At 43.5% G+C, this 23,926-nt stretch overlaps 1 protein-coding gene across 1 annotated transcript in view; it reads left to right on the top strand.

Moving 5' to 3' along the window:
• The window catches only part of ALPK2 (alpha kinase 2), a 66,754-nt gene that overhangs the window by 12,695 nt on the left and 30,133 nt on the right, over nt 1-23,926 (top strand). The window contains exons 2-3 of the mRNA XM_026649033.1: nt 16,409-16,682; nt 17,739-20,345. Coding sequence (XP_026504818.1) covers nt 16,409-16,682; nt 17,739-20,345 — 2,881 coding nt within the window. The remainder of the gene's footprint in view (nt 1-16,408; nt 16,683-17,738; nt 20,346-23,926) is intronic.

The raw sequence follows: 23,926 nt of genomic DNA, 5'->3' as shown, positions 1-23,926 counted from the left end.
CCCAGAAAATTGCAAATGCCTTTTATAATGTATTAGACTATATAAAGCCATGTGTGAATACATCCAATCTGTAGGATAAACCTTCCATGGATGACTGACATAGCTACATGTTCTTTGAAGCAGCTCTAGTTATTGGTAACTACAGGTCTCTCACATTACTCCCTTACTATAATGGGCTAGAAGGAGCAAGTGCTTCAGCCTTTTTCATAGATCAGTCTCTAAGATTAACTAAGTGTTCTCAACAGCTTGGTCTGAAGGATGGAAAAAGTCACGCCACAAACATGTTAGGTCAAAGGGCAAGTTGCAAGAGTGGAAAAAGCTATAACAGGATAGACTGTTTTTCCTCAGGGTTCTGAAGACCTAGAAATGTGGCTTACTTCTGCTCAGCTCTGTCTGATCAGTTCAGCATAATAAGAGATTTGGGATGAGCTATCTAGAGACAACATTGCCAAGCAGAAAGACTGTATTGCATAACAAAGTGTCCATTTTAAACACCCTGGCCAACATTTTCAAAAGCCAGGCATTTAAATCCATATTTAGGCAGATAAATGAAATTAGACTGATTTTCGTAGCTGCTGAGCGCCAGCAACTCCCCAGTGACTTCACCGGGAGTTGTGAACACTCATCACCTCTCAAGTAAGTGTCCGGAATTTAGGTGCCTACGTGTGGCTTTAGATGTCCAACTTTAGGCACCCAAATTTGAACATTTGGGCCTATATTTTGTGATTTGAGATAAACATATCAGGTAAGATCCTGGCCCCAGTGGAGACAATAGCAAAACTCCCGTTGACAACAACAATGGCAGGAGATCTCTCCCCCTCTAATTTTATTTATAATCTGCTCCCTTTGGTATACACTCTACAATAATATGAATCTATAGCTGTTTTACACTCTTTCCAACATTGACATTGCAAATGGGCCTGAACACTTCCAAACTTTGTTGACATCCAGCTCCAGATACAAACTTATCTGCTAACACCATAAGTCAAACCAATAGATCAGTTCCTAACTCGAGTAGAGCTTGGGGAAGTTTGGATTCAAATATGAACTTTGTGCTCAATCTGATTAAAATATGAAATACAGCTGTGTCATAGGCAATATTTGCCACATTTTAAAAATAACTGCAATTTTAAAAACAATAAAGCTATCTCTGTTAAATTGTAAAATTACCACCTGGGACCCTATGCTGACATTTGTTCTGCGCCATGGAGAAAAGAACTGCACCAAAAAGTTAGAATAAAAAGGACCCATGAGGCCTACTGCAAGGAATAAACAACAACTGAGTATGATGCTATGTAAAGAAGGAAATGTACAGGTAGGGCATCCAAGCAACCTTAATTGCCCTATACTGGTACCAACAGGGTTGGAAGGTAAAGGGGGGAGGGGGACATAACTTTATACCACAAAAATTAAAAATGCATCATTCATAACTGCACGGTTATTTGCATGGGGTCAGGGTTGAGTTAAGGTTTGGCTGCCTTAACTGTGCAATCCCATAAATTAACATTTCAGGATTTCTTGTAAGTTTCACCTGAGCTCTGAATTTCCTGGGTTTATAATACTGATTTGGGGGTAATTATAACCTCTCTGTAATTCCTCCCCCCTCCCCCCGAATTACGTATATGTACTTTCAACCTTCACTCTGTGTTAACATAGTTATTGTCCGGAATAATATATTTAGCTTATTTGATCATTCTTAATAAATCAGTGTCACCAGCCACTTCATATTATTTATTGTGAGACCACAGTGATATAGAGAGGCAATATAACCTCCCTGCCCCATGGCAGGATACCCCCAAATTGTATTGGCCTGTCTTGCTGTCTTGCACACTCATGTTTAATGTGCTTTCCACTAGTATCTGTAGTTCTCTTAATACTGTGGCTTTCCAGGTACCTTCCTTTCTTGCTTATGTGTACTCAGGATTACTTTTTCCCCAATTGTATTAGCTTGTATTTTTCCAAGTTGAGTCCCATTTTATTTCCTGTTCATATTTCTAGTCTCTTTGATTCCCCCTGTATTATTTCTCTGGCCTCAAAGAGGTTCCCAATATAGTATCCGTTGTCATTTTCATAAATGCGCTGCCTACTCTTTCCAGATCAGTGATGAAGTTAAATAAGACCAGAGCCTTGCAGCAGCCTACTTGTCACCTCCTCCTACTTGATATATTGAAGAAAACCCTTAATGGTCAGGTATCCACATCATAAAACCACTAGATTTGGCACTAATTCTGTTCTATTCTATTCTGTATAGGTTCTTATACTGCCCTCATTACCACAGTGCCTGAGCTCCTTTGTGCATCCTTATGTGGATTCTCATTAGAGAGACTAAACATTGATGGACATGGGTAATTAACTAAACTACCCTCCAGTCCCAGAGAGGCAATCCCTCAACATTGCTGCTTCCCCTGATTTGTGAATAGAGGACTTCAGAGCCCAGAGGTGTTAATCCAGCATCTTTCACAAGCACTAAAATTCGCTATTTAAAAGAAAAACACTCTTCATGCTGCAACCGAGTGACATTTACTTTTATAAAACATGTAATTGAAGTCTCCTCTTGGGCAATTCTAATGTACGCTCAAGCTTGGAACCAAAATACACGTCAGCATCATTCTTCATGCGCTATTAATCACCCCTGCTTTTGATGCCGCATTCATTCCGTATAGACATACACACTAATACCTGCCACAGCACAGCCCATCTACACAGGTTTTCCTGTGCTAGGAACATCAGAGTCCACAAATATGTTTTCTTGTTATTGTCTGTTTCCACACCAAGAAATGGAATACATGTTATTTGCAGTTGCATGTATATTTATTATGATTTAATGCCAGTTAGTAAAAAGATGGCATTGCCCTGTTCAAAAGAATCAGCACACAACAAAGTAATCAAGCTGAAGACCCAATCTAACCAGAACAACAAGTTCTGACACAAAAGCAAACACCATAGACTGAGGCAAGCGACTTATCAAAATAAAGGAATCCATTCCCCATTAATACAAAAAAAAAAAAAAAATAAGCAAGGATAAAAAGGGAGTAGCAAATGCAAATATGAGAAACAAAGGAGGGGTCCAAAAACCACCTACCATTATAAATGGGATTTGTATCTTGCCATAAGGCAGTGAGGAGCCGCATTGCCATAATCAAAGATTTTGATCAAGAAAGCTCTGTTCCTGGTCTAATCCTGGCTTATAAAGCCAGTGAGAGCAGAGACAGCACTCAGATACCACAGTATGATATGGTAAAAGAACCAGAATAGAATGTTCCCCTGTGATGGTCACCATCTTGGCTGACACAATGAGGACTGAAGCATGGAGCTCCAGAGCTAAAACCATCAGTTGCTTGAGCTGAAGAACCAAAAGTCTCTTGCTGGGGCTGTAACAAACTCATATCTGCTGGAAAATAGGCACAGAGGAGGACCTAAAACATACACTTATCAGTGGGTTACACTCCCTCAGGTACATACCTAGATTATGGTGGCCTGTGTCTACAAATATATAATTTTCACTGTCGGGTAACAGTGAGGGAGGAAGGATTATATTAGACTGAAACTGGCTGCATTCCTTACCAAGCCCTTAAATCTTATTACCTCGCCCACTTTGTCTCTCTCATATCCTGGGACCACCATGGCTACAACAATACTACAAACTTTAAATCTTTGGCATTTTAAAAGGTTTAAGACTTTTGCAAAGAAAGGGTAATTTGGGTGAGGGGGGAGAGGATGCTAGCTGGACTCCAGTGAATTGCGCTTTCATTCTTTGCTCTTTTCATAACAAAGATTTCGTTTGTGAATTTTATTTCATCTCTCTGATATACAGTGTGTCCTTTCTTTTTCACTTTGCATGGAGCGGGGCCTACGGCAGAGGTCCCCAAACTGTGGGGCGCTTCCCCCGAAGGGGGTGTGGAGGATGGGCACGGCGGGGCCTAGGCCAACCTCCATGGGGGGCGGGGAGGGAGTGCCACATAGCCCCTCTCTGCCCCCAGCACTGCTGCAGTCCTGCCCCCAGCCACATCCCTGGCTCCCCGCCTCACGCCTGGCCACATACTCATCTGCAGTGCAGCTCCATTCCAGGCCCTGCGCCAGTCCCCAGCCTTGACTGCTGGCTGCAGCTCCATTCTCAGTCCGGGGCCGAGACTGGGGGTGGGGCCGGGAGCAGAACCACACCTGGCCTCAGGCCCAGCTACTGACCCCCACCACAGCCCATCTGCAGCTCCACTCCTGCCCCAGCCTCAGCCCCTGGCCACGGCCCCACTCCTGGCCCCAGACCCACCCCCAGCTGCGGCCCCAGCCTCGGCCCCCTTATCCCTGTCTGTTTCCCTCCCTCCTCGGAGCTGTGGCCCCGCTCTCGGCCCCTGCTCTGGGTAGGCGCGGACAGGGCCAAGGGGAGTGTGCAACCCTCAAAAGTTTGGTGACCGTTCATGCCCAGCAGTTCAGCTGCTGGGCATGAACAAGTGTATGGTCCATATCCTTCCCTCTCCTCCTGACGTGCCCTGAGGGAGGGAACACTCACATTTCTTCTGCAGTGCACTAAGTCATTTCTGGTCAGAGTTCTCAGACATCTTGCTTTCTTTGCTGGACTTTGGTTCCCTGCATGGCAATGGAGCTCACTGAGTGCTGCATACTGAGCAGGCTCCATAATATTTCTGCTGTGTCAGTCTCCACACTGCGTTTCAGAGTGCTCTGTCTCTAAGATGTAGTTAGAAGAAGACAAACATGCACCAGCTGCCTTTGAAAACAGGAGATTGTCAGTATTCTCGCTCTGCCCTATCCAGATTTTGTTTGATCTCAGTTAACGCCTGTGTCTCTGGTGCACAGACAGGCAGACTGTTTTGGATTTAAAAACTTCTTTTTATGAACACTGAGTTCAGCTGTGAGTAAAACGCCTGCTATTCAGTGTGTTACCATTCATTTTCTTTTGGATAGATTTGGGATTTGGCTCTATGCCTACGGTAACAAAGCACCGTGCCCTATTGTAATTTCACAAATTATCACCGAGACAAAACAATGAGTGCAGTTGCTTTTGGAAAGGGAATGAATAAACATGGCCATGATTCAAATGACTGCAGTAGATCCTCAGAGTTACAAACACCAGAGTTACAAACTGACTGGTCAACCACACACCTCATTCGGAACCGGAAGTACACAATCAGGCAGCAGAGACAACAACAACAACAAAAGCAAATACAGCAGAGTACTGTGTTAAACCTAAACTACTAAAAAAAAAAAAAAGGAAGGTTTTTAAAAAAGATTTGACAAGGTAAGGAAGCTATTTCTGTGATTGTTTCATTTATATTAAGACGGTTAAAAGCAGCATTTTTCTTCTGCATTTCTTTCTTCAAAGCTGTATTAAGTCAAGGTTCAATTGTAAACTTTTGAAAGAACAGCAGCACCGTTTTGTTCAGAGTTACGAACATTTCAGAGTTATGAACAACCTCCATTCGTAACTCTGAGATTCTACTGTATTTGGAAAGCTCAAAGGAAACAGGAATATTGTATGAGATGGGGAAGCATTGTCATGTTTAGAAGGGTGGCAGAGAAGTACCCTTAGACAAGTCCCATTCCTCCTTTAAACCCTTTGTTGAGTCCTGCCGTAGCCAGTTCTCAGGTGTTCTGGGATGCAACATAGGGTGAGGTGTATCTAGAGCCAGAGCATGTGAGAATTGACATGGTAGGGGTGTGCATAGTTGAGAAACAGATAGCCACCATGCAGCAGATCTTTCAAAATTATGGCATGGGAGGTTTGAATGTTCAACAGGGCAGAGGGCGCCATCAGCGGAGGAAGTCACTGGGGAACGGATGGACTTGCTGGTTCAAGAGAGACACGCCTTAGAAATGACATGCAGGAGCACCCATAAATTCAGACGCCATCTGGAATAAGTATCCATCCCATCCTATAAGATATTTTTCCAACTGAACCCCCCAAACCTTTTGCTCACTACTAGTGCTGATGCCAGTGTTCTTTGAGACATTCTTTAAATCATTAATATGGCATAAGAATTCCATCCAGTATAAGTTACCTACCCTATGGTATTGAGCATATCATATTCTAGCTCAATTGCTGTAGGGACTAAGGGCAGCACAGTAGCCAGGGATAAAAGATATCAGATATATTTAGGATATAGAGGTGAAATACACCGCTACCTCGATATAACGCGACCCGATATAACACGAATTCGGATATAACGTGGTAAAGCAGCGCTCCGGGTGGGTGGGGCTGCGCACTCCAGTGCATCAAAGCAAGTTCAATATAACGTGGTTTCACCTATAATGCGGTAAGATTTTTTGGCTCCCGAGGACAGCGTTATATCGAGGTAGAGGTGTATAAATATTAACTAATGTTTTAACATAGACCTACAGCACCCTCTGCTTCTCCTGTGGGAAGAATACCCCAACCAATGGAAGAATGTGGAGGAAACCTACCATGCCTCTTCCACAGGTTATCCTCATGGGAGATAATGATCTGAGTCTTACTGCTTATGTGTGTGTGGAGAAGGGAATTGGTGTCTACAAACAACAGCACCTCTTCCTGGCACCATTGAGCATGCATATACATTGCAACAGGAAATAAAACAAGCAGTCTTCCCTCCACTACCTTTCTCCTTGACAATAAAGGATAAGTGGAAAAAGAGGATCCATTCCATCCTGCTGCATAGCCCATGGTAATAATCAGTTATCAGAGCTTTGCTTCAACAATACAAAAGTCAAATAGATACTACTTTTTAAAGCTTGAACTAGTGCAAAACTGGATGCCTCTGGAATGGCATATTTATCCTTTCACTTCTAGAACTAAGGTTAGCATCCAACCCTGGTTAGTAGGGACTGAATGTTATTACCATCTGTTGGCTGTTTGGTGGCCTATATGAAATGAGTGTGAGGGTCTCGGGTCAGTTCCCAATGTGCCGATGCTCAGATGACCTGTGGATGGGCCTGGTATTAATACAGATATAGACAGGGTTAAAAAATAATCACCATCACACTTCACACTGATTGGCACCTGTTTGGCAGGTTCATCCAACAAGCCAAGGATTTAATGGGCCATGGATATTGACCTGTCCCTTCATCCCTAGCAATGGTGCCCTTATGTCACAGCTGAGCAGGGGCGGCCCATCCATATAGGTGAACTAGGCGGTCACGTAAGGTGCCAAGTTAAATGGGGCACCAAATTAGAGGGAAAAAATCAAATAAAAAAAAATAAAATGGAAAAAAAATTTAAAAAGATGAAAAAAAATACAAATAAAATAACAAAGATGTCATTATTTCAATTCCCGTGCGCGTACGGAGGAAATATTAATTATAATTCATTTCTCTACATTTCTGATAATTTATTAATATGTCAAATCTTATTTACTGCAAAAATAAATAATATTTCAGTAAAAAGAACGGGAGTACTTGTGGCACCTTAGAGACTAACAAATTTATTAGAGCATAAGCTTTCGTGGGCTACAGCCCACTTCTTCGGAAGTTAGTCTCTAAGGCTTGGTCTACACTTACCCCCCAAGTCGAAGTAAGGTACGCAAATTCAGCTACGTGAATAACGTAGCTGAATTCGACATACCTTACTTCGAACTTACTGCGGTTCAGACGCAGTCCACACGCGGCAGGCAGGCTCCCCGTCGACTCCGCGGTACTCCTCTCGTTGAGCTGGAGTACCGCAGTCGACGGGGATCACTTCCTGGTTCGATTTATCGCGTCCAGACCAGACGCGATAAATCGAACTCGGAACTTCGATCCCCAGCCGCCGAACTAGCGCGGCAGTGTAGACCAGCCCTAAGGTGCCACAAGTATTCCTGTTCTTTTTGCGGATACAGACTAACACGGCTGCTACTCTGAAACCTAATATTTCAGTGAATTTTTTTTTCAATTTTCGACGTAGGGTCAAGATGACCAACTCCGTAATTTTGATAAGCAATAACTCAGCCATAATTAAACACATATGCCAGCGGCAAGAACTGCAATGCTAGTGACACCTAACTAGAATATACATTAAGGTTGCATAGCCGGAAATTCAAGTAGAGCGGAGATATCGCGAGTTGATATATGTCAAACGGTCATTTTAACACACGTCGCAGGTAGATGTTTAAGAATCAAGCGAATACTGTGGAAAATTGTGTTTCTTGGTGCCAAAGAACAAAGAATAATGTCTTTCAGCATTATAAATCCAAAATATTAGTATCTTTAAGTGTTATTAAACTTAGCGTTATCATCGGGCTGTATAATTATGAACTTTTCTTTGATATAACTGGTTCACATGTAATAAATAAGGCCCATAAAAGAAAAGTAACAGCGTTAACGCTTAATAGATTACGAAAGTGATGATGTCACCCTCCAAGCGGGTAACCGTGAGGAAGGGGATTATTTTCCAAACAACCGGTGTCGGGTTATAACGTCGAAAAAGGTCATTTTGTTTCCTTGTAAACGCTGTAACTAACCATTTTAATAGGTAAGTGAGTGTATGTTACTAATCACTGAACCTTTAAGCAGTGAAAAGATGTGTTGGGATGGCTGCAATGTGGTTTAAATCGCCAACCATGTGGTGGGTGTGTCAGCCATCCTTAACCCCATAATGCTTGCAGTCGGGAGCACAGTACATAACAATATTCAAATGCCCCATGGCAGAAAGAGGAAAAAGAAAACCCTCAGGAGCTGAGTATGGAATATGGACCTGAACAAGTTAATGAATTTCCCTTCCCTAAGGATGGAAATAAAAGAAAATTCTCTGCTCAGCATTACAAGAGGAAACTCATTAATGGGGAAGAAATTCATCAAAACTGGATATAATATTCAGTGTCAAAGGACTCTGTGCTTTGCTTTTGCTGCAAGTTGTTTAGAAATCAGGCATTTGGTACATCACTTACTGAAAATGGTTCGAAGGACTGGAAAAACATATCTTCAATTCTCTCCTGAAGTCTCTCAATTCAGTCATAAAGGAGCATCTATGTAAAATAACTGATCAGGAAACACAGGTTCATTACTTAGGAAAAAATATGCAGAATGAACTGATTCAAATCCTAGCAAATGCCATTAAAAACAAAATTGTTGAAGCTGCCCATTCTGCAAAATACTTTTCAATAATACTGGACTGTACACCAGATGCGAGTCATCTTGAACAAATGACGATGATCATTCATTTTGTGGATATGGAAAAGTCTGCAGATGAAGATAATGTTGAAATGCTCATAAAGGAACATTTTCTGGTTTCATACCACTGAAGGAGACAACTGGAGCATTTATGACTGAAACTATTCTACAAGAGCTTGAAACAATGTCATTATCTGTTGAAAACTTACGTGGCCAAGGCTATGATAATAAGAGTAATATGAAGGGTAAAGACAATGGTGTGCAAAGGAGAATGATGGAAATAAATCCTAGGGCATTTTTCGTTCCTTGCAGTGCACATTCTCTGAATTTGGTTGTCAATGATGCTGCTAGATGCTGTTTGGAGGCAAGCAGTTTCTTTGACCCGGGGCAAAGTGTGTTTTTCTCAGGCTCAACACGTTCTGACTCATCATGTGAATTCTCTAACTGTGAAACAACTTAGTCAGACAAGATGGGAGAGTCGCATTGATGCTTTGAAGCCTCTTCGCTATGAACTTGGAAACATTTATGATGCCCTAATTGAAATTTCTGATAATACTACCTTTACTGGATCATCTGGCAATACGGCACGTTCAGATGCAGAAGCTCTTGAAAATGGCCTTTCCAAGTTCAAATTTGTGACTTCACTCATTTTGTGGTATAATATCCTTTTCAAGATTAACCTCACTAGTAAACAGCTTCAGGAAAAGAACTTGAACATATATTCTGCTATTCAAAAACTGCAGCAAACTAAAAATATTCTGGAGGAATTCAGAAGTGATGAAGGGTTTGAAAGAACCCTGGTAGATTTTCTCGAGCTTGTTGAAGAAATAGACTTTCTGACAGAATTTGAACTAGAGCCAGTTTGCATTCGGCAAAAGAAACAGCAGTTTTCGTATGAAGGACGAGACACCCATTCAGAACCCAAAACAAAGGTTCAAAGTGAATTTCTACTTCGCAGTCCTTGATACTGCTATTCACTCGGTTGGCAAAAGATTTCAACAGATGCACCAGCTAGAGTCAGTATTTGGCTTTCTATATGATATCCACAGTTTGCAAAAGAAAACAGCAAAACAGATAAGAGAATTTTGTATAAAACTGGAGTCGGCATTGACTCATGAAAATTCAAAAGACATTGATGCTACAGATTTGTGTGGTGAGCTTCAGGCTTTTTCAAGACGACATAAGAAACATTCCACTCCTGAAGAAGTACTGAAGCTTGTTTGTGAAAATAAACTCAGACAGTTTTCCAAACATTTTTATAGCTCTATGCATTCTTTTAACTTTGCCAGTTTCCGTAGCTAGTGGGGAATGTAGCTTCTCCAAGTTAAAATTGATAAAAACATATCTGCATTCAACAATGGTGCAAGAGAGACTTGTTGGACTTGCCACAATGTCAGTAGAGCATGAAATAGCTGGAAAACTGGATCTAAAAGAACTAGTGACTGAATTTTCAAAACTTAAAGCAAGAAAAGTCATGTTTTTATTCGGAGTGTTTTGTAAATACAGGTTAAAGTTCATTGAAGAGTTTTCTTATTTCTTTCTATATTGGATGTGGCGGTAATGGCAGTTAAAGCAGGATAGCGTAATGGATGATTTTGGATTTGTAATAATAAAAATTGTAATTAACATTTTTAATGCATTTTTATTTGAAATCCAGACTGAAATACCATCTAGCTGTCGTGTACAAATCTATTCTGAAAATTTCGTGTCTCTGTTTTATCTGATCTCAGAAACATTGGTTGGACGGACGGACAGATGGACAAACCAAATAATTAAGCCTCTGTTTGAAGAAAAAAAAACCCTTAAAAAACATTAAAAGGAAAAAAGGGGCAAAATGTTTCCCAGTTTACCAAAAACCTCAGCCTAGATCTGCCCTTGGGGTTTGGGGGTGCCGATTGCATGGTTCGCCTAGAGCGCCAGTTGCTGGCGGCTAATCTAGGGCCTCCCCTGCAGCTGAGACACATTGGTAGGACAGCCTGGGGAAATCTGCCCATGCTGTTTATGTCATGAATATGTTTATGTTGGTTTGGTAGCTTTCATGCTCTCTAAATCCCACAGGAACTGACGAGCTTGAAATGCTCCTTATCTTAGGGAGCCCTCAAGGAATAGAGGATTTTTTTCTTTGTTTCTCTTCATCTTACTCCTCTATCCAGGAGCAGCCCTAGCCATTTTGCTGGTCAAGGCAGAAAATGTTTTCAATACCCCCACCAATGGCCCAGCAAGAAAAAAAACTTGCAGCCAGCCAATCGCAGCAGAGCAAAAATGGCTGGCCAATCACAACAGAGAAAAACAAACAACAACCAGCAGTACAGCACCCCCTGCAAATGACTACTCTGCTAACCCACGCCTACAACCAGCCCTGCCCCTACCTTCTCTAATTTAAAAGTAAGCAGAACAGACAGAACATGTACACACTTTCTCTTACTTTCATTTAAGTGTAACTGTTTCTGTCTGGTCTTTGGTCCAGATAGGGTTTTGTCAATATTATGGCAAAGCTAGATGCCTGTTTACATGCCTCTGATCTTGAAATTACATAATCTGATCTAAGTCTAGGGGAGACACCTAGGCTGCTTTGTGAGTGGTTGAATCCATCTCCCTTTGTGTAATTATGATCTCATTGACTTGCCTATTTGCCAGGATTTTTATCACTTCTTTGCTGTCAATAACCATGCTTTTATAATTAAACCACAAGCAGGGCCAGCTCCAGGGCTTTTGCCGCCCCAAGAGGTAGAAAAAAAAAAAAGCCGCGATCACGATCAGCGGCAGCTCCACCATGCAGTTTTCTTCTTCGGCAGCAATTCGGCGGCAGGTCTTTCCCTCCGAGAGGGACTGAGGGACCCGCTGCCAAATTGCCACCGAAGAGCCCGACGTGCCGCCCCTTCCCCTTGGCCGCCCCAAGCACCTGCTTGCTGGGCTGGTGCCTGGAGCCGGCCCTGACCACAAGGACTGTATTTCCAATGGGAGTCAGAACACAGAATTGTCTTTTACCTTCTATCTACTGTCTCATAACAGGCAGTGCGACATACCACACACAAATTAAAATAACTTGTGCTGCAGAGTTTGCATAATTAACCATTGTGCAGATTTTTAGTGCTTTTTTTCATCTTCCTAGACTCAAGCAGACAGTGCAGTAATTGAAGCAATTGTTAAAATGTACTGAAGGCACTAAAGCATAGAAATCTTCTCTTGCCAGAAGAGGAAAAAAATCAAATCAAGGTTCACAGTTCCAGAACTGTGCTATCTGAAATGACTTGTTATAGAAAATATGAAAAATGACAACACTGAAGTGCTCTAAATTTGTTACCAGGGCCTGGATTTAAGTACTCTACAGTATAAAAAACACAGGGTTCTTAGTCATACACAACTGGGACCATCACATTCATAATCAATCAATAAATTCTCAATGTGGCCACCACAAGACTGAAAACAATATTCCACTTTTAGGTCTTTCACCTGAGGCCCTTAGTTACAAACTCTTTTTTTATTATTATTATTATTACATTACTTACTGGCAATCAAGAGATGTCTTGGTGCCTAGACACTACAACGATGAACACCTATAAATGCTCAAGACCGACAGACACCTACTCAAACACATGGACTAGATAGTCAGAAAGGAGGGTTCTCTAAATAACCTGTAGTTTGCTTATAGCTTCTAGTGGCCAAGAAACAGCTGTCTATTTTCAGTTTCACATGTGTAGGCGATTTGGACTGACTGATCATATGATGTCAGACTTACTTAGCAAGAATTCAGCCGATATTGGTGAAAGGTTAGCTGACTTAGGCTGCAGTGGCTGTAAGCGATAGGAAATTGAGCAAACTTTAAGCTTGCAGGAGGCGATGAGAAAAATGGAGGTGGTAGAGATAAAACTCTAGATGGAAGGAGTGCTCAGGACTGGCTGAGAATTAATAGAGGGTTGGAAAATGAAACCCATACTAAGAGGTGGGCCAAGGCCCAAACTCTAGATTAAAATCTCCTGAATGGTTGGGAAAGTTTGAAATCTGAACCCAGAGACAAAGTGTGAGACTGGCACCGCTCTCTGTAGAGGGCATAAGAGACTACCGAGAGAGAGAGTGAGCAGTGCTGGCTATGGGTGTGGGAGCTGTGGTTGGTGGTGCTGAGGGTTCCAGGCTCTGTAGAGTGCAGGGTCACTGGGCGAGGAGCTTTGAAGATGAGATGTCTGAGGTTTGCTGGATGCTGCTGGAGGGGGATGAGGATCAAGGCCATGAAGTCTTGGACAAAAACCTTACCTTCCTCCTTTTCCTCCCTCTCTCATTAAAATTATTCAGACTTCTGGGAAGTAGGTGAAGGAGAAAATCCTTCCCTCCCCTACTTCTCACAGCACCCAGTCAGCTCCCCATTCTACTTAAGCAGAGCTTCTCTGAAGCTGAATGGAGAAATGGGAGGGAAGAAGCTGCTGCAGTGGCAGCAGTATGGCAAAAGCAGAAGGGAGCAATCTTTCTCCCTTATCCCCCCATCTCCAACACCCAGAAACTCCTAGCCCGATGTCCCAGCAGCCCCACCTCTGCCAGAACACCCAGCAACTCATCCAGGACCAGTCTGGACCGACCTACCTGCTCCCCGCTAAACAGACACAACACTCATCTACTTTCAGAAAGCCTTACCCTGCACCACCCACTTACTTATCAGCACCCACTCTCTTATCAGCCCTAACCCAGAGACCCCAACACACTATGGTTCCACAGCTCCCAGCTCTATCCACCCAGCACCTGCACACGCATCACAAATTTAGCAATAACCTGTTGCAAAGAACTATCAGATGGATTAAGCTCATGAGAGGAAACAGTGGCTTATTTTGAGTTCATGGGTGGAGAAAAGTTGAAAATCCGAGATTCAAACCCTCAGAAGCTTGGGTGAATTTAATGTCTGCATGTTGCACCTCTAGCCCATCTACTATGATAACCAGAAAAATACCACAGATCAATAAAATCTCAAGGGGGCAGAGGTTTGCAGGAGCATGGCGGGATAAAGAGAATGATGTTCTCACTCTTGTTTAAGGCGGTACTAGGGATGGACGAGTATAAGTCATGCCTCATGTTCCTGGGAAATCTAGTAAGCGATAACATGCCAGGTAGTTTGCACTACTTAAACAGAGGAACAGAATAGTCAGGTTGGCTCTAGTTTACAAACTTCAAAAATGTTCCTTAATTTTAACCAGATTATAGTCTACTTTGGCACAGGAAAAACATGATTGCTAATTTATGGTTTAAAAACAGCTAGCTAGTATAACAAACCATGAGTGCAGACAAACGCACACACAGTAGTCAGTAGCAGGATCAAACGCGTGATCGTCACCCTCAAAACCACATCATCCTTCCACTTGAGCTAAATAACAACAACCACCATAATAACAGACGAATAACATATAGCTGAGCATAGTGGTAATTGTTGAGGCCTGCCACTAGAGGAAGACATGGATCCTGCTGATAAACTATTTGAAAGTAAATATTTTTCAGAAGGAAACTCTAAATTGCAGTTTTTTCCAATTTCTTCAAATTAGGATATGCAGTATTGTTCTGGCAAATCAAAGGTAATTGAAACCTTAAAACAAAAATCATTAAAAAAAAACAATTTATTTCCATCTGGTGAAAAATTATATAGCTCTCCATTTACTGTGAGACAGACATGCTCGCAGTCTGTGTGGAACTGATTTAATGATGAATAGAATCAGGAAAAATACTAGCGAACAATTGCCTGGCAGGGCCTCTTAAACAATGATTTAGGAGTGAAAATCTAGTTCTGAGGGGGACGGCTCACTAGTTTAATTCTAATTTCAAGACAGATGTCTGTAATTTTGTAAGTTCCCTGTGGGCCAAAACATTGTCTGACTCCTTAATCAGGTCTGTGCCTACTGTATACATTAAACTGAATTTAGCTTAGTTTAATTCAAAGTCATATTTATTTTTTTATTCTTAGGTATATAGAAGGAAATGATTTGGGATATTTTGGTTGGGCGGGAGGAGAGCAGGATTTCCTGGGAATGTGATTTTCTGCCTGTACGTCCACCAATGATGTCCTCAAGGTTTCAATGACCTCATTTGGCAAAGGGCTGGACATGCCCGACTCTATAGAGCTATTCAGTGCCACTTTAAAGAATAGGAAGAGAGCTTGTGAGTGACAGAAGACACTCCCTCTCCTGCAAGGCTTAGCATGCTGCCTCCACAGTGCCCAGCCTTGGACTAGAAGGACTAAAAGCTCAGGACATCATCTCTAGTTTCCAAGGTGGCTGACTATTGGGCCAGATTTGTGTATTTACTGCTTGGAGTGTTGTTCTAAGTGCACCCAGCGGGGCATTAATGTGGGATGTTAGTTCTTCCTCTCAAACGTTTCACGATTGACTTGTCAATGCTGAGGAAACATGTTAATTTATATGAGAATAAGATGCAAGACTCACAATAGACAAGAAAAAGAAGCAGGGCCCCACAGAAGCCAGCCTAGACTGGCTCAGTGCTTGATGGGGACTTGAGAAAATGTTGTATTATTTATTAGTTTACATACTAATGATACTCTACTACTTGTTTGTTAAGTTTAGAAATTGCTTGAGATGTGTCAGAGCCACAGGTTACTCCATAATTGTTACAGGGTTTCTTGTACCTTCTTCTGAAGCATATGTATTCTATTCATGTATCTGTTTTATATTGCCACATATCACCATAGTATCTGAACACTTTAAATGTAAATTTAAATTGGCAACAATGAAGACACTAGTGGATTTCATGGAGTCTCTGGCTCTTCCCCTTTTGGGGCTATAAAAGCTCTGCTTGGGATAAAGTTATATTGTGTGTGATTGATTTGTTTGTTAGTATGACAGGTAAAGGGGTTGGGGGTTGCTTGTTTGTTTTTAAGGTGCAGGACTAGATTGATCATTGATCTGATCCAGTATCACAATTCTGATATTCTACAAAGTTTGGATCCAGATCTGAACTTCACCTGAATTCAGGATTGTTTGGGGGGGGGGGAGGGATAGCTCAGTGGTTTTGAGCATTGGCCTGCTAAACCCAGGGTTGTGAGCTCAATCCTTGAGGGGGCCATTTAGGGAACTGGGGTAAAAATCTGTCTGGGGATTGGCCCTGCTTTGAGCAGGGGGTTGGACTAGATGACCTCCTGAGGTCCCTTCCAACCCTGATATTCTATGATTCTAGATGGAGTGTTTTTATTCTGCCCAGGATAGAAAAAGGTACAAGTCAGGAAGTTGAGATGTTGATCAAAATTTCGCCAAAGATCAGGGGCATTTGGATCCAGGATTCTGGTTCAGGTCTCTCTAGCAGTTATCTTAATATTTTGTATTTCTCTTTCCCCTGTTTTTCCTAGGTACAGGAACAAGAAACAAACACAGAAAGCTTTACGCAAAGATATAAGAAACAGTGTATGGACCCTAAAATAGACGAGAGTTTCATTTTCACGACTTCTCCAGTAAGGGACATTGCAACAACCAGCCTTCCAGTGTTGAATATGATCAGCAGTGAAAATGGATTACAAACAGGATATGTGACTTTACAAAGCTGTATTGCTCACGATGTGCCCCATGATCAGAGAGATAGCGATCAGCAACAACTATGCGGGGAACAAAGAGTTAATATTACAAGTAACAACAACATTTTTTTAATCTCCTTCTGAAGCATCAGGGATGGCCATGGCTGGAGATGGGACATTGGACTGGGAGAGGCAGGGCTCTGAGGTGGCACCGAGCACTCTCTCTCTCTTTCTCTCTCAGGTGCTTGGCTGACTGGTTCTTGCTCACATGTTCAAGGTCTAACTGATCATCATATGTGGGTCAGGAAGGAATATTTCCCCAGGTCAGACTGGCAGTAACCTTTGGGAACAGGGCCGGCTCTGGCTTTTTTGCCGCCCCAGGCAAAAAAGCCTCCGGCCGCCCCCCCCCCCTTGTGGGGGGGGGCGTCCGGAGCCCCGGTGGGGGGCGTCCGGAGCCCCGGTGGGGGCTCCGCTCTCCCCCCGGCGGCCGGGGGGAGGGCACCGGGGGGGAGGGCGGCCGGAGCCCTGGGAGGAGGGCGGCGAGCCCCGGCCGGGGCTCCGATCTCCCGCCGGCGGCCAGAGCGCCGGGGGCAGGGCGGCGAGAGGGCGGCGAGCCGCGGCCGGGGGGAGGGCGGCCAGAGTGCCAGGGGGAGGGTGGCGAGCCTGGCCGTGGCCCCGCTCTCCCCGGCGGCCGGAGCGCCGCGCCGCCCCCCTCCAGGTGCCGCCCCAAGCACAAGCTTGGTGGGCTGGTGCCTGGAGCCGGCCCTGTTTGGGAAGGATGGGAGAGAGGGGTCACCTTTCTCTGCTGCGAATGAGTGCAGGTCACTTGCCAGGATTATCTGGGTATATTTCATGTAATCGTTTTCCTGCCATTGCGGGAGCCTCAAGCATTGGTGCACCTCAGTCCTTCCTATTCTCTGCCTGTGGCACATAAGTCTAATCTCCTGTGGGCTGTAATGTGTGTCTTATTTTGGTTGTTGGGTTTAGTGTGCGGGTGCTGGGTAGTGGTAGTGGCCTGTGATATACAGAACGAAGGTCAGACTAGATGATCTAGTCTAGTCTGGTCTTAAACTCTATGATTCTATGATGTATTAGCTTGTTTTCTACAGGATTACTGATACTATTACTAATAAGCAAGACCTTTTATGTGCTGTTCTGACTCCTACAGAGCTAAGTGATGGCCAAGGGGACAGAGGAAAAACATGTGGTGCTCTTGAGAACAGTGATACAGATACCTTCTATGATGAACCATGTAATGAATATCTGCCCAAAGCAAATTGCTGTGCAATTCTGGGATCTGTGGAACCTCAGTGTAGAGACTCTGATTCATCTTCAGCACATGACAAGCTATTGAAACCTCTTTATGAAGAAGATTCAGACTGTCACCTCAGATGTGAAAATAGGAAGCTTGAGAGCTTAGAAATCAGTCCTGCAGTTGTCAAAGCCACAGCAGTGAACTTTATTGGAGAGGCCAGTACTGAACATCCTGTTGCAGTAAATATAACAGAAGAAAATGAACCTGTCACAGCACTTGCAACTGGACTAAGAACAGCCATGGAGGGTTGCAGTGATTCTGATAGCCTACTAAAAACAGATGAAGAGTGTAGCAGTACATCCATAAGAAACACTTCTCTCAGACAAACTGTAGAAACAGATGGTATGGGCCTGTGTTCTAGCACTGGAAATAAAATAGAAGAACCAGCCACTCATGCTTTAACAAATGATATCTTAAATGCCAAAGAGTGGTTGGAGCAGAAGCCAAACAAACCATTAACTGATGATAATGGATCTATTCGAATGACTGCTGCCCAGGAAGGAAAGCTTGCTTCTAATAATTCTTTCCAATCTCATGATGCAGAATCTCCTCCCAGATTAGTAAAGGCTCAAAGTAGTCATTTAGAACAAGACCAAGAACACCTAACTTACATATCAGATAGTTACATTGGTCAATTACCTTATACAGAACAGAATATACATTTAACAAATGATCAGGTAATTAAATGTATAGATGAACTATCTACTAAAGACTCTTCTGTTATACAGAGCTACCCAGAAATAAAAGATTGTGTTTATCTCCCTGATCTCGTACAAAAAGAGGATTTATCCAGTAATTCCTCCTGTGAAAATATCAATCAATTTACAGGTGAAAAGAACTCTTCTGTTAAAGAAGTGAATAAAAGTTCTGAAGAGAATTTTCAGGAAAAAGGAAATGAATCAGACCTGAATGCACAAAATGACAGTAACTGTGGCACTTACCATCTTTCAAGAGATAATGACAGTAAAGATTTCCAAAGTGTTTCTGATTCACAGGACTGCAGTTACATTATACAGCTACATAACTTAATTAGGAGTCCGGAAACTGTAACGTATCAGGACAGACTGAAAAATCCAGATCAAGACAACAGTAAGACAGAGATAGGTGTGCAGCAGGTGGTCTTCAAGGCATTGTCTGAGGAGCAGTTTTTAACTGAAATTTTATTAGAAAAACCAAGAGATGAAGAAAACAAAATGGGCAGAGAAAAGAGAGATCTTGGAATAGATGAGGTAAAAAATATTGCAACTTTAGGTGTCCCAGGATTCGACAGCATTTCAGAAATTCAGCCTTTAGATTCTCAGCAGGGAGCATCAGAAGGAAATGCAATTATCTTTGACCATGGTTGCAAGATTGGGAGAAAGTTAAGAATGGACTCTTCAGCAGGTTCCACTTATGACTCTGGGCGGGTGGCACCAGTTAGCTTCTTTCAGCCTATAACACATTTTGGGAATGAAAATAATAGTACTGCAAGTCAAGACTGTAAAGATGTTGGTGACAAGGTGGATAGTTCCATCCTTTCCACCCAACATACGAACTTACAAGAAACTTTATCTGTCTCTGTAGAACCTATGAGCCAAACAGAAGGATCCACTATCAACACACTGGTAAAAGGATACTCCAGTGTAGAAAGCCTAGTGCAGTCTGAATCTACACAAATGGTACTTAAGGGGAATGAAAATTTGAACAAGTTGGAAACTACACCTGAACTATTGCAGTGTCAATGCCATAAAGCAGCTGAAGAAAACAAGGATGAAACAATCGTGTGTGAAAAGAAAATAGAACAAATTCAAGAAGCCACTGATTATAGTCTAGGTGAAGGTGAAGTGGAGCCTTATATGCGTGCTTTGATTACTCCAGAGGAAGAGGAACATATTACAAGTTATTGTACTGGACAGTCCGATCCATCCCGGACTCCTTCCGCTCAGCAAATTGGAACACCCTGTAATACATACAGGAGTGGAAATACAACTAACTCTACTGAATATCATAAAACCAGACAATTCATGGCTGGCAGGAGTCAAAACATGATTTCATCAGACCGTGTAACAGGGGTTTTAGTTAGCCTCCCACCATATGCCTCAGAGAACAGTCGTTTTCAGGAGGAGCTGCCACAGAGCAAATCTCAGCCGTGCTCTTTAGCATTGACCACAGCTGATCCAGTCACACTAAGAGAAGAGAGGACAAAAACTCAAGAGGGGTCAAAACCCTGCAAGCACTTACTTGTTGGGCCTGAGGACGTTAAGTGTCAGCAAGAAACAGCAAACAGTGGACATTCGGCTGATGGGGGTAAGAAGAAAATGTTGTCAAACGTGCTATCTAAGAAACCCCGACTAGAAGCAAAGGAAAACCTCAGCAAGAACTCCAGTTGCATTAAAAAGGCCCTGAAAGCTAATGCAGGCATAATTCAGAGGAAAGAGAGGGAAGAGCAAAGAAAACTACCTGCTAAAAAAAACAGCAAAGGTAGGAGGGAGCTGTCTCTCTATTGTTAGTTTTTTTTTCTTTCACATCCCTCAGACTACAGTATAAATTTCAAAGAAATTTCCAACACACCACAAGCCTCCTTCAGCTAAACGAAATCAGCTAGAGATGTCATGCATTAATGTATGAAAATGTCCATTCTCTGAAGTAATAACCACTGCTCTACCATGCTGCAAATCTGTTCAGTCCTTGGCTCCCCTTAGTTGATAAATGTATCATCTTTTATTAATTTTTATGCCTTTTATAATGTAGTTTCCTCTGTTTTGAGTCAAGGCTCAGGAACATAAAGTACATTATGATTATTCCAACAGAAGCCATGCAATATAATAGCAAACACAGTAGTGTCATGTTGTTCTGAAATGGGTTGGTTTCACAATTGTGCCACCGCCCTGTGGCTCCCCAATATAATTACACTGTGTTGGGGACCTAAAGTGTTTGTACTGCTGGTAACCTATCCCTATTATTTATATAATGCTCTGGATATGCATAACACTTTGCAGAAATGTAAGATGACAAAAGGCCCAGTTCTGCGCTTGCTTATACCAGTATAAATCCTGAATGACTCTGCTGAGTCAACGAAGTTAAACTGGCATTAAACCAGCGTAAATAAAATGAGAACCAGGCCCACAGTTTCTGCCCCAAAGAGCTTACAATTTGGAAGGACAAAACACAAAATGGCAGTAGTGTAAAAGTAACACAATTAAGCATTTATGGTTGATATAAGATTTTGCTGGGTCCGAGCTTTTCTTTTCATTTTTTTAAAATTACATTTCACATTCATGTTGTAACACAAACTACGTTTAAATCATGAAGAGGTGAAGCATGAGAGCAGGGGTGGAGAGTGACTGGAAGGAGGCTAACAAGCTGTTCAAAGACTCTAAGCAATATACTCAAATAAATTTGTTAGTCTCTAAGGTGCCACAAGTACGCCTGTTCTTTTCTCTAAGCAAGCTAGTAATCTGTTTGAAGGCTCTACAACTAAGGCCTGGTCTACACTAGGACTTTAATTCGGATTTAGCTGCCTTAATCCGAATTAACCCTTCACCCGTCCACACTACAGAGCCAGTTCATTCGAATTAAAGGGCCCTTTAAATCGATTTCTGTACTCCACCTCGACGAACGGAGTAGAGCCTAAATCGATTTTGTTAATTCGAATTAGGGTTAGTGTGGACGCACACCACCGAATTACTGTGTTTAAGTTAATGGGGTAGTGTGGCCGCACACCACCGAATTAATGTGGTTTAAAACCGAATTAAGGTGCTTAGTGTGGCCGCGCACAATCGAATTTATACAACCTGTTTCCCAAATTCGAATTATCTAAATTCGGATTAATCCTGTAGTGTAGACATACCCTTTGACATAGGTCGACCTAGCTCCATCCAGTGCCAGGTTTACAATGGCACCAGTGGCGCCATGCCCATGCTCCGAAGGGGCCCCAGCCTGCTTTGCTTGTACTGTGCCCTGAGACCCCACCAGCCCACCTGCTCCCCCCACCCCGCCCACCACTTGCTCCTCTCGGCCTGCCTGCCGAGGGCTCCCCTGTCCCCACCCGCCGGCTTCTCTCTGACCCTGGAGAGACCCCAGTGCACCTCCAGCTCTGGGCAGTCTCTGCTTCCCAGCACCTGTGGGGCCCCACCTGTTTCCAGGAGCTGAGCCACCTGGGACTGGTGCAGAAGCCTGGCCAGTCTCAGCCAGTTACGGGGGGACAGTGTCGGGGGCTTGGCTGGGCCCCTCCAGGCAAGTGGGTCCTGAGGGAGGCTGGCTGGGGCAGGCCCTGGCCTGGCTGATCACACCACTCCCGAGGGGCCAGAGCGATTCCCCGCCCCGGGACCTGCACTGGTGGTTCAGCCCAGCAGACAGTCGCCTCCCAGCAGGGCCGCTGAGTGCGGCCAGGAGGCAGGGCATGGCGGGGGGGGCGGTGTCTGGAGGGCCAGGGGCGGGGTGCTGGGCTGTGAGGGGGTGGGGAAGATCTGTGTGTGCTGGGGCAGTAGGGAGTGGGAGTGCTGGGCAGAGGTGGTGTTGTGCAGGGCGCTGTGCATTTGTGGCAGGGTCTGGGGGGGCGCTGGGCATAGTGGGTCCAGGGGGGGCTCTGGTCACAGGGAATTGGAGGGCTGTTCCAGTGTTGAGTGGGGGGGCTCTGTGGCATGGCATGGGCCCACCCCTGAGGGGGAAGGGGCATGCTGGTAGCACAGGGCTGGGCAGGTCACTGTGCGTCTGGCAACTACCAGTTTGTAAATAGTGCCTTCGCACTGGGCTGGGCGGAGCAGGGCTGCCCCTGCCATGCCATGCCCCTGGCCAGCCGCTCACTCCAGGGACTGACCCCCCTGCACCATGCTCCATTGCCCCCAAGGGCGCCGGGCCCACAAAAGGTTAATCCGGCTCTGGCTACAACACTCAGGGATGTGCCTGTGCAACGTAGCTAGGTTGACGTACCCCTCACTGTAGATGCAGCTAGTTTGATGGAGGAATTCTTCTGTCAACCTAGCTACTGCCTCTCGGAGAGGTGGATTACTTGCCTTGATGGAAAAACCTCTTCCGTTGATATAGGCAGCAACTACACAGCAGTGCTACAGTGGCACAGCTGCAGTGATGTAGCAGTAGAGCTGGATCTCTGCTTTCACTAATCACTTATTTAATTGAATGCATTCCTGTGTTTATAGGTGAGAGAAAAGATGTCTTCTTTGCATGACAATTTTTGTGCTAGCAATGACCTTAAAAGGGGATTAAGGGAGATGTGCTGTAGCAGGCACAATAAATGACTAGTTCTGGTTGGGAACTTTGTGCAGGGAGGTCTGTTGTATAGCTGCAGTCCTGTCAGTGTCTGTAATTGACAATGTAGACAAACCAGAAGTTACAAGAGGACCGAGTGCATTAAGAAAGAGGGAAGAATGTGTCCAATCCTCAAATAATGTAGGCCATGTAGAATGTAGGTACTAAAAACATCTGTTTAGGTTCTGTACATTTCAGAATAATATTTAAAGGAAATATCATTCAAAGATTGTTCTGCAAATGTCCAGGCATACAGCAGACTGGGCAAGTTTTATACACCTGTATCTGATCCACTTTGATTTAAACTGTATGTTTGTAATCTATGGTTACTGCATGCAACTAACATGTTAACATTTAGTATAGTATTGATGACGGGGTGAATCAGTTCTGGTATAGTGTAATTCTCTTCTTTTCAGTCCACAGAGGAATGGCCTGTGGTTAAGGTTGGGAGTTCTATCTCTAGCTCCCACACACACTTCTTGCATGACTTTATGCATGCTTCAGTAAGGTACTTCAAGCATGTGCCTAACTTTAAGCTTGTGAGTAGTCTCATTGTCCAAGATTTAAATGGCTAATGATTTTGGGTGTCTCAGTTTTGAACACCCAACTTGAAGCACCATAGAGGGGCCTGATTTTCAGAAGTTGATTGCTCAGCATTTTCTGAAAATCACACCTCTTTAAGGCATTTCAAGTTAAACATCCAATAGCCGAGGGTCCCATTATCACTAGACACTTAAATCTTGATAATTGACTTCAATAGAGCTACTCACTTGCTTAAAGTTAAGCACATACTT

This window comes from Terrapene carolina, unplaced genomic scaffold (assembly GCF_002925995.2).
Source record: "Terrapene carolina triunguis isolate 2854851 unplaced genomic scaffold, T_m_triunguis-2.0 Scaffold69, whole genome shotgun sequence".
Classification (NCBI taxonomy): domain Eukaryota; kingdom Metazoa; phylum Chordata; order Testudines; family Emydidae; genus Terrapene; species Terrapene triunguis.
This window is presented reverse-complemented; position numbering and strand designations above follow the sequence as displayed.